An 11,817-nucleotide genomic window follows, 5' to 3' on the forward strand; every position below is an offset into this window, starting at 1 on the left:
AAAAAAAAAAAAAAAAAAAAAGAAAATGTCCAGACTCTCTATGATTTGGAAAAATAGGATCATCCCCAATGAAATTTCAGCTTTTCTAAGATTCAACCACCCTTGGAGGGAGAGAGTGAAGAGTGGGGTCTCTCACAGACCTCTCTAAGTTCCATTGCCTGGCCTAAGGGACGTGACTTCCCTTTGACCCTCTTGACCTTACATGGACAAACGGTCTTTTCTTTGACATACCTCTCAAATCTAGCTGAACCCACATTGAATTGTTTATAGAACACTTTATTGAAGTTTATGGAGAAAAAAAAAATAACATGCCACTAAATATTCTATTAGAGTGCCTCCTGCCTCCTCCTGGATTTTTTCCTAGAATCAGCCCATGGCCTGCTCCCATGTGGCAGGGTCCATCTTTTGTCTCCCATAATCTAAGAACACTCCCAAAGACTTTTATATCCTTGAGTTCTAAACTAGCAGTTCTCAAACACAGATGTGCACCTGGGGATCTTGTTAAAATGCAGATTCTATTTTAATAGGTTTCAATGGCGCCTGAGATTCTGTTTCTCGCAAACTTCCAGGTGTCACCAATGCTGCCATCTACAGACCACACGTTAGTGTCAAAGATCTAAAAAATGAAAGCCAGACACAGACCAAGCTTTACTTTTCCATTCTCCTGAGACATCATAATCCATGTTTTGTTGTCTATAATTGACACAAAGAACCACCCATGCTTTGCAAGGTAGAATGTTCCATGGGTTATCAGGACATGATGAAGTATTTCTTCCCTTCACATAAGCAATGCCCATAACTGAGCAGCTGAACTGCATTTCCAAATGATACTAGATCAGCAAGGCCTGTAGTGTATGCTTATTGCCTCAGGGATAGCACTAGGTCTCATCTCCTTGACAACTCAGACCTCTTGAGAAGTTGGCAGATCTTGCTCTAGAGCCAGAGGATTGGTGGTGTCTGCCCTACACTTGGGCATGGAAAATAGCCACCCCATACCACCTATTAGTCATCTCTGATGAGCTCAAGAAAGGGACATACACAAAACAACTCAGTCAAGTCATTTGTGGTCAAAAGAGGACACCTAAACCTACTGCCAGATGGTGGTATTTGATTTTAAAATATCATTGAACCATATTTTAGAATAACGGAATGGACTTCATACAGGAATCATAGTGCTCAGCAATGCAGAAGATTAAGTCTATGTTAACATCACTCTCAAATCTTTAGGACGTTAGCATAGAATATATTCTAAAACTTAGTCTTGTAAGTTGTCAATATGTATTGTTAAAATCCTAGAGATTTTTTAAAACTCAATTTTAGTTCTAGAAATCACTTCCAAGAAAATGATTGAAAATTCAAACAAATATTCATGCCTAACAGTGTTTATTGCAACATTTATTTATTAGAGTATAAAATTAGAAACAACCCAAATGTTCAACTATAGAAGGATTAAATTATTTGGGGAGAAATTTTAAAGATGGTAGTTAACTGAATTTTTAATGATTTAGGAAAACATACAACATAAGTAAAAGAAAATAGAAATCAAAGCAACAAAATCCGAGTTTTATATATATGTTTTTGTGTCTTTATGTATGTTCTGAAATTGCAAAGAAATAATAATGGATTAACTGAATTGTGAGTTTATGAGTGATGTTTATTTTCTTCCCCTATATTTTTCAAGCAGGAGGACAATTGTCACCTCCATGCTGACAGACAGAACATAAATCTTCTGCTTGTGAAACTCATTATAAGCATTATGCCAGGACTCATCACACAGCCTTCCAAGACTTACGCATGGTCTAATTAAAAGTCCTCAGCAGCTACAGGGGATGGGGTCAGCTTAAACTCACCCCACAGATAGTCAACACCACAAATCTTTAAGGGAATGAAAGCTGAATGGTGTATACTAGTACCACACCAGTATGTTCATTTCTTTCATAGGTTTACTGGACATGTCCAACAGAAGATGTGGACTCTTTTGAGATGGAATTCTATGAAGTCATTACTTCCCCTCCTAACAATGTACGAATGGAGCTCTGTGGACAAATTCGGGACATAATGCAGCAGAATCTGGAGCTGCACAACCTGACCCCCAACACGGAATATGTGTTTAAAGTTAGAGCCATCAATGATAATGGTCCTGGGCAATGGAGTGATATCTGCAAGGTACTGTGTACATTATTTCTCACACATTTTTTTTTCTATGATAGGTTCTGGATGAGGCCCTGTTAAGATCATCCTGATATTACAGAACTCACCATGGAATTCTTCCTCTAAGCACAGAACATTTGTTAGCTTGAGGCCAAAGGGAGGGCTGCTGGCCTCAACCAGACTTTGCAGATGAGGCCTGAGAATTGTTCTATTTGATTCAAAAACATTTTTTCTAGGCATTGTGTAGAAATGTAGAGAGTCAGAGGAAAATAAACATAATCCCTGCCTTCAAGGTACTCGGGGTCTAGTAAACAAATAATCGTTGTGTGAGAAGGACATGAAATAATTGTGGTATGAGAAAGATAAAAATGAGGTGCTATTCCCAGTCAAGGATGGGGTGCCAAATTTAACAAATAAAAATACAGCAGGCCCAGTTAGATTTGAATTTCTGGCACACAATAATTTTTTATATAAATATATTCAGTACAGTATTTAGGACCTATTTATACATAAAAAAAAAAAAGTTGTTCATCTGAAAGTCAAGAGACAGCTACTAAGCAGGTCATTGTGGTTTCCAAAAAAGAAAGGAAAAAATTATCACTATCCTTTTTGTGATGCAAGACTGATTCTTCTTTACATCTCCAGGGGACATACACTCATGAGTATAATTTTATTGATATTAAAAGAAGAAAGAGAATTAAAATACCAAGAGTGCCCAGAGCTGCTATCTTATTGTACAACCAGAGGGGTGTGTACTTTGGAATCAGGGTCGATTATGTCTTAATCAGGGATTCTTTAGAAGCAAAAAAAAAAAAAAAAAATCTATTCATTTCAGCTTTTGAAAAGATAAATTTTTGACATAGAGGAAGTGTCATGAGGCCACTTCTAGGATATGCACCTGATCTAATACCCAAGGGAACCGGAGCGTCATCAGTTTCTCTCTGGATCTGTACCATTTTTGGCTAGCCCTTAGTTTCCACTCCCTTAAATTCCGCTTATGTCTGGTTTTGAATTGTCATGGCCCAACCTCTGTGTGACCTTACAGGTCCAGCGTCCAACAGCATCTGACCCACTGTACTCTGCTTCCTTAGCCAAATGTTCGAGGAAAAGAATCTGAGTGGTTGCTACCTCTAGTAATAAAGGCAAAGCAGGAGTAAGGGTGGTCAGTATACCTATAGCAAGTCTCCTAGCACGAGACTACTCATCCTGGCTGCCAGCCTCAGGGGTCATGCTCTGCCTCGTAGAGTCCAGCACCCAGGGCCCCCCACACACCACACACAGAAGTCAAACCTGAGATGAGAAGGATGTGGGACGGGGAAGCCTGCTAGCCACTCCTCTTGCCAGCCTCCAGCCAATTACACTGCTGCTCAGTTTCCCCAAAGCCCCTCCCCTTCTTGATACCTTACTCTTCAGAGCATGGAATGCCTATGGCTGCTCCACATCCGCACATCCTCTTGACTATGGATTTTTCCTTCCATCTAATCCCATCTGCCTTCTCTGTTTTTAGGAATTCCTCAAAAGTGTCTTGCCCATGAAGGGCACTCAGTGCTGTTGCTAATTTTACATATATTAAAATTTTCTATTATTTTCAGTTCCAGAAAAGGGATGGGTGGAGATACCATACTGTGTCATCAGTCTGTCATCTCAGTCCCTCTTGGTTTTTCTTAAGTGGAGGTTTTTGTTGTAGTTCTGAAACTATGGACTCCTTGAGAACAAAATTCACATCTAATTCATGGTTCTTTCTCCCACAGTGCTTACCACAGCACTTTGCATATAGCAGGTTCTTAATGGTTATTGAATGAGTATATGAGTGAAAATGTGACCAAATAAATGAACATATAAAGAATGTCTAAAGAGTGAAGAAATAAATTGATAAATAAAATTAATAATTACAAAGTACCATAAGATGCCTGAAAGCTGTTAAGTGTTTTATACAATCAGTCAAGAAATAGCATTCCCCTTGAAACTGTGTTTATGTGATTAATTTGCCCTCCCTGTAAGAGAAGGAAATGCATTCCAGTCTTTTTCTTTTTTACACAATATCTAAATGAGCAGAGCCCTAATTAATGAGGTTTTCTGAAAGCTTCATTTTTATCTGACTTGAGGAGCTGCAGTATAGATTTTTCCTTCAGAAGTAATTCTTCCTCCCTTCTTTGTGGTTATATTAGCATTCCAGAGGAAACACTGGGTTTCCTTAACATTTGTCTTGATTTGCATAAGTAAAACCTTCAATAGCAAATGAAAATAAGATGGTGTGTTTGAATGACATTTATAAAGCTTCATAAAAGTAATGACTTCATTTCTTTCCTATAAAATCAATTTTTTTTCCTTGGTATCAGTTCTATGCAGGTATTCCTAAAAGGTTTCACTTAAAATGTTGCAATGAAGAAGCAGAATCATTTCTTATCCAAAATGCAATATTTCTATCACACGTATTTTTGTTTTAAAAAGTGAAAAAACACCTTTTATATTTTATTTGCATAGTCTAAGACTTGATTTTTTAAAGAGATTTGTATGGAGTATAATACATCCAGCAAGAAAATTTACTTTAATGCTTTTGAAAGATTCCATTTGAAGGTCATCTTTGTGTCAGATGGGGTATATTCATTATCACTGATCATCCCAGCCACTGGGAAAGGTGGGGGTGATCGCTTCTATTTTACAGATAAGAAAAATGAGGCTGAAAGAAGCAAAGTGTCTGGCCTCATGGAAGGATGAGGTGAGTGGAAACCTAGGTCTGCATCAAAGCCCACAGCTCTTTGTTCCCCTGCACCACAACCAAATGGAACTAAGTCTGGAAGAGGGTAGGCTCAGCCCTGGGGACACAGTACTTTAATCTGGGAGAATGATGTCAAAGCCAACAGCAGGGAAAGCTGAACTTTTATTTTTTGAGAGTCAAGATTATGCATTGAAAGAGCATTGGTTTTGGTCTTGTGTACTTGAATTCAACTCTCAACTCCACTAGGCTGCAAGTCCATGAGGATGGGTGTTAAGTCTTACACACTCTTCTGTGCCCATGGTCCCTAACTGAGAGCGTCTAACATCAAAGAGCCTAACTGATATTTTTGAAGGGTAGAGAAATGTGTTTTTGGATAATTCATATACCTGTAGGCCTCAGTTTCTTCTCCTGTTCTTCCTCTGGTTCTCAATATATCTGTTGACCATCATTCCCATTTCTGAAAGTAGTCTCCTTACTTTGACTCACTGTCAACCTCTGACCTTTGCACCTCGGCTGACTTCTGTGAAAGCTTCCCATGACAAATCTAACTGCCCATCTGCATATAAGTTTTCTATTGTTGCTGAAACAAATTAGTAGTTTAAATAACACAAATTATTTATTTCCTTACAATTCCAAAGAAATCCAAATGGGTCTTACTGGGTAAAATCAGAGTCAGCCATATAGTGTTCCTTCTGGAGGGCCTGAGGGAGAATCCGTTTCCTTGTTTTTTCCAACTTCTAGAAGCCACATGTATTCCTTGGCTCATGCCCCTTCCTGAGTCTTCAAAGCCAGCAATATTGGGCTGAGTCCTCACACTACCATCTCTCTGGTTCTCTTCTGCCTCTGTCTTCCACCTTGAAGGTCCCTTGTGATTGCATTGAGCCCATCTGATGATTCAGGATAGTCTTCCTACCCGAAGACAAGCTGGGACGGGTGCAGTGGCTCACACCTATAATCCCAGCACTTTGGGAGGCCAAGGCAGGAGGATCTCTTGAAGCCAGGAGTTTAAGACTAGATTGGGCAACATGGCAAAATCCCATCTCTACTAAAAATACAAAATTTAGCAGGATATGGTGGTACATGCCTGTAATCACAGCTACTCAGGAGGCTGGGACATGAGAATCACTTAAGCCTGGGAGGCAGAGGTTGCAGTAGGCCAAGAATACGCCACTACACTCCAGCCTGGGTGACAGAGTGAGACTTCATCTCAAAAAAATATTTAAAAAGACCAGATGACTAGCAATCTTACTTCCTCTTTGCTATGTATGAAACGTAACATATCCAAAGTTTCTGAGATTGACACATGGACATCTCTGGGGTCCATTATTGTTTCTACCACACGGTAAAGTTGATGTCCTAGGTTACATCAGACTTGGAGGTAAAAATTCAGGCCCAACAATAGTCACAGACTGGTAATTTTCTGGCTCTTTCCCTGTAGCTCTTCAAGAAAAGCAGTAACCTCTGTCCCCAACCATCCTCTCAGAGCTCTTCTCAGTCTGCACTGAGAGTCACCCTCGGTGCCTGACATGGCTCAGGAAGTAGTCCTGTCAGCTGCCCTGAGTCTGCCGTGATGCTGCCTTCCTACTCAGCCTGTGCTGCTGCTGAAACCCCAGCCACACAGTAGGACTGCCTGGCCATCACAAAATTTCCTTCCTGATTTTTCCTCTTTCTGCTGCAGATTCTCACACTGAGCCACACACGTTCAAAGATTAGGGTTGAAGGACAACGTGAATGACCACCACTGTTTCACACTCAAAATAACTACCCCAAGCCTACCCCCGCAGCCACCCACACACTCATAGTGACTCCATGCCCTAAAATGAAACGAAGATGGTTTTCATTCTTTATCTCATTAGGATTTATTCTTTTCCAAAGATCTCCTGACCTTTCATGTAAGCCGAACCCTGTTAGTCCATCTTTTACCTGCCCTGTAGATAGACTTGAGTCCTAGAGCAAGTATAATTTAGGATCATGCTGGACCTGATTTCTTTTTAATCTCATGTACAGAAGTCTGAATTATTCACATACTTCAGTTCATGATCCATTATTAGCATTGATCTCTACACAGCTCTATTCTTATTTATATGGTCCCTTTTGTGATATCCATTTTAATGTTTTATGTATATTTTTTTGTTTTTATGTGTTCTTCCATGATTTGTATTATTGTTTTCAATGTATTGTTAATTTAAACAATTAGCATCGTGTTACACATCTTGGTTTGCTACTTACTTTGTTTTCTTAAACGCCTTGTTTTTATGATCCATCCATGCTGTTATGGGCATTTCATCTTTTACTCCTGATACCACCTGATCTTTTAGAATGTGCATTTGTTCACTGCATGTTTCCTGTCTATTTCAGACAGGATGGACACCCAGGTGACCTCCAATAATGCTACAGTGAACAGCCTTATTCATTACACCTTATGGACACGATAGGGGTGTAAGTGCTCTCTGGGTTATTGATTAGTTTGCTAAGGCTGCCATAAGAATATGCCACAGACTGGATGGGTTAAACAACAGAAATTAATTTTCGCACAGTTCTCGAGGCTGGAAGTCCGAGACCAAAATGTTGGCAGGGTTGGTTTCTCCTGAGACCTCTCTCCTTGGTTTACAGATGGTCACCTTCTCACTGTGTCCTCATATAGTCCTTGCTTTGTGCACATGCATTGTAATATCTCTCTGTGTTTAAATTTCCTTTTCTTATAACGATACCAGTTAGCTTGCACTAGGGTCCACTTGAATGTCCTCATTTTAATTAAATCACCTCTTGAAAGGCCCTTTCTCCAAATATAGTCATACTCTAAGGTACTGGGGTTTAGGGCTTCAACACATAAATTTGGTGGCAGGTGTAATTTACCCCATATTAGATACATATTATGAGTGAAATTTCTAGGTCATTGACAGGGGGGTATTTAATTTGACCACATCCATGTACACTTCCATAAGGAATAGATTAGAGCCACTATACCCTAAGCCCCAGCTACATTTTGCAAGATCCAGCTTTTTATTATTTTCCGAGCCCAGTAGGTATAAAATGATATGTCCTTATTGTTTTACATTTCATTGTATAATTTTGTTAGATATCAGGATTTCCTCTTCTGTAAAGAGCCTGTTGATATCCTTCACCCATTTTCTATTGCATTTTTCTTTTCCTAGGTGATTTGCAGGATGTCCTCATATATTCTAGGTGATGGTTTTAGACACTGCCATTATCTTCTCTTCTGACATTTGCCTATCAGCTTTGTTCACAGCATACTTCATAAAATAGCAGAAATATTTGATTTTGATATAATCAAAATCATCAATTATTTTTTCTTTATGGCTTAACCTTTTGAAGTTTTATTTTAAAAAATCCTTTCCTAGGATTAGCTCACAAAGATAACCTTCTATATATTCTTTTATTAATTTTACAGTTTTACCTTTCAAATTTAGGTCTTTAATCAATCCAGACTCTGCTTTTATATGTAGTGCTAGGAAGGAATATAGTGAAGCATTTTTTCCAATACCATCAACCAAGCAATGTCTCTTCTTCATATTTATACAATGAAAATGCCACTTTTATATTAGGTTTCCATATATTTAGAGATATGTCTCTGAGCACTCCATTATATCCCATTGGTCTATATTTCTGCTCTTACATCAATACCATACTTGTTTTATTATTTTTTAACCTCAGCTTTTTGCCATGTCTTTATGAACTGCTAAGGTAAGTATCCCCATTACCCTTCTTTCTTTTTTAGAAATCATTTAACTAATCATCGAAATTTATTTCTTCATATACATTTTGAAGTAACTTGAATTCTTAGAAAACATTCAGATAAAATTTATTCAGAAGGCATTGTATTTCTAAGTTCATTTGAAAACATGATATTTTTGTAATATATTTGAACATTTACTCAAATCATAGTCCATGTTCTTTACTGGGGTGTTTAAGTTTTCCTACATTGGTATACGTATTCCTGGTAACACTAGATAGTTGAGAGATCTAATGTACAGCATGAGGACTATAGTTAATAATCGTGTGTTGTATAGATTTTAGGTGCTCTTACCACACACACACAAAAGGTAACTATGTGAGATGCTGGGTATGCTAAAATGCTTGCCTGTAGTAATTATTTTACTGTGTATACATATGTCAAAACATCATGTTGCATACCATAAATAAACCAAGTAGTTTACAGACTGTTGATATTATAAATGTTATTTTATTACATTTTCTACTAGATTACTGGTTTAGAATAAAGACTATTTCTGTTTGTAGGGTAATCTTGATTCCAGTCATCTCAGAAACTCTCTTATTATTCTGAGACCCATTCTGCTATTTCTGCTTGTTTTTCCAGGCATATGATCCTATCTTTTCTAAAGAAAAAGGATGGTTTTATCTGTTTCCTTACAAGTCTCGAAACTTTTTTTTTTCCTGATGGCTTTGACCAGAACCTTGAGTCGTACATAAAATTGTAGCAGTAATAGTAGATATCCTTGTCTTATTCCTGACATTAAAGTTTCTCCATTATTATGTTTAACTTTTTATAGTATATAATCCTTACTAAGTTAAGGAGATGTACTTCTACTCCTAGGTTTCTGAGAAATAAGTACTTACTAAATTTTTTGCATTATTTGAGGTGATTATATGATTTTTCTCCTTCAGTCCATTATTAATGAAGTGAATTACATTGATTTATTTTTCTGATGCTAAATTCCACCTGTATTCATGGAATAAATCCTGTGTGATCATAACGCATTACTTTTTAATACAATTGATTTCAGTTAGCTCATATTTTACTTTGGATTATTGTATCTATTATTGTAAGGAAATTGGACTCCATTTTTTGCTTATATTGCTTTCACCTGGTTTTGGAATCAATATTTCACAAGCTTCATAAAAAGGGCTGGGAAACTTTTGCTCTTCTATTTTCTAGAACAACCCTTTCTTAAGAGTTTGGTACAATTCATCTGGAAAGCAATATGAGCCTGGGGCATTTGGGGCAGGGAAGAGATGTCAACTATCATTTCCATTTCTTTTATATTCCAAGTTTTGTTCTTCTATTTCTTCTGTCTTCCTTTCTATCTGATTCCCTTGTTCATAGACACACCTCAGTTCTCACCGCTCCATTCACATACCACAGACAGTCTTTATCTTTGAAGATTCTGACTGTACTTTAAAGCAAAAACTCAATCTTCTATTTATGAGTTAATTCCTAGCGCCTCATAGCGCTGTTCTGTCTTCTTTATTGCCCTCTGATAACTCTGTGTGTATCTTAGACATTATTTATACTCCTTTTATCAGGGTTATCTCTATGCATTATTTCCATTTCTTCTCAGCAATGGATATCATGTATATAATATCATGTATGTAATATGACCTTTGCCTTGCATGCAGCCCTGTTTTCTTTAAAACCAAAAATTTTGTAAAAGTAGAGAGCATCATGCTAATAACGGTCTGGCTTTTTGGTTTTTGTTTTTGCCCTTTCCCTTTATATACAAATATAGAAGGTTAAAAGCTTTGTACATAAAGACTTTGTGCCCTGTATAAACATTCCTCTTCACCATCCAAACCCCACCCCCATTCTATCTCAAGTCCTCATTCACCTCAGCAGAGCCCATTGACCCAGCGGACTGTCTTTCATCCCTGGTTCCCAACCTCATTCCCTACATGTTTTTGAGGAAGGAATGGGAATGCTGCCAGACCAGAGTAGTGGAGAAGCCCACTATCTTCAAGGTAAGACATGGAGGGCAACATCTAAGCCAGGTTTCTAGGAGGGTTCTTCTTACCCCTCGTGCCCAGTACTGTCTTTCTTTTTCAGGTGGCACTGACCACTCATTGTGATTAAAGATAGGATAAAGTGTTTCTGCCAGCATCAAAGGAAAACAATTGGCAGATTTACAAATTATAGTTCTATTCACTGTTCATCTACTTCTCTAAGAATCTTCTCTTTTGCATAACTAGTGTTGGGACCATGGAGATGAAAGACTGTCATTTCCCCTACACCCCAATCAAGGTGCTCATGGTCTGGTTAGAAAGTCAAACACATATCCTGAAACTTAACAACTAATAAGAGCTGTGACAGAAGCAGGTTCTAATGGCCAAAGAAGGATACAGGGATCCTCTATGGTAAAGCTCACCTGGGGTCCAGCCCCCTCACTGTCATACGCACTCAGACACATGAGCTACCCTAAAAGGAAGTAAGACCTGGCCTGTGGAATCACAATCCCAGCACACTTTAGCTGTGGGGCTTTGGGAAAGCTGCCTGGTCCTTCTGAGCCTCAGCTTCTTCATCTATAAAGTGGCACCAGCATCACTGGCCTCATGTGGTTGTCGTGAGGAGTTAATGAAAGGATGTGCGTAGTGTCTGGCATGCAGAAGGGCCTGGCTACTGGGAGCTGCCGTCTATTGGATGCCATGACTCTTTGCTTCTGATTGCAGGTGGTAACACCAGATGGACATGGGAAGAACCGAGCTAAGTGGGGCCTGCTGAAGAATATCCAGTCTGCCCTCCAGAAGCGCTTCTGAACCCCTTCAGAGCAGGAAGCAACCTCAGAGACTCATCACAAAGTAGACATATATACACACACATATGTATGTATATTTTTCTCACCACATCCTTCAAGGAGGTTGTAGACAAATGTTTCCATGACCACTCAGCTTTCTAACAGGAATTGTGTAAGAGCTAATAAAAGGAAATACCTGACATGGCTTGCCGTTTGCTCAATGACAGCTATTTGTTATGATGGCAATAATAAGCAAGGCAGTCAGCAAGTCTGTACGTTTCCATCTGCTCAGATCTAGTCCTAGGCTCAGAATTCTGTGGTGTTTTGTAGGAAGCAATGCCCAGCTTCTGGGTGGTAAAAAGACCATTGTATTTTGCAGCCAGGACCCCCTGGGTGTACATTCTAGTGCTGGCCTAACTAGCTTCGAGTGGGCAAGCCACTGATTGCTGTGGAACTCAT

General features: G+C 38.7%; 1 protein-coding gene across 2 annotated transcripts in view; it reads left to right on the top strand.

Annotated features, from left to right (window-relative positions):
• TRIM42 (tripartite motif containing 42) overlaps nt 1-11,558 on the top strand; it is a 22,656-nt gene extending 11,098 nt beyond the window's left edge. The window contains exons 4-5 of one of the 2 annotated variants that reach the window (XM_017523718.2): nt 1,942-2,166; nt 11,294-11,558. In XM_017523718.2, coding sequence (XP_017379207.1) covers nt 1,942-2,166; nt 11,294-11,380 — 312 coding nt within the window. In that variant the 3' untranslated portion in view covers nt 11,381-11,558. Of the gene's footprint in view, nt 1-1,941; nt 2,167-7,228; nt 7,306-11,293 lie in introns of those variants that run through there. The other variant, XM_037736885.1, reaches the window with a different exon arrangement.
• Nucleotides 11,559-11,817: the final 259 nt, after the last annotated feature.

The sequence above is a fragment of the Cebus imitator genome, unplaced genomic scaffold (genome assembly GCF_001604975.1).
Source record: "Cebus imitator isolate Cc_AM_T3 unplaced genomic scaffold, Cebus_imitator-1.0 Scaffold30, whole genome shotgun sequence".
Lineage (NCBI taxonomy): Eukaryota > Metazoa > Chordata > Mammalia > Primates > Cebidae > Cebus > Cebus imitator.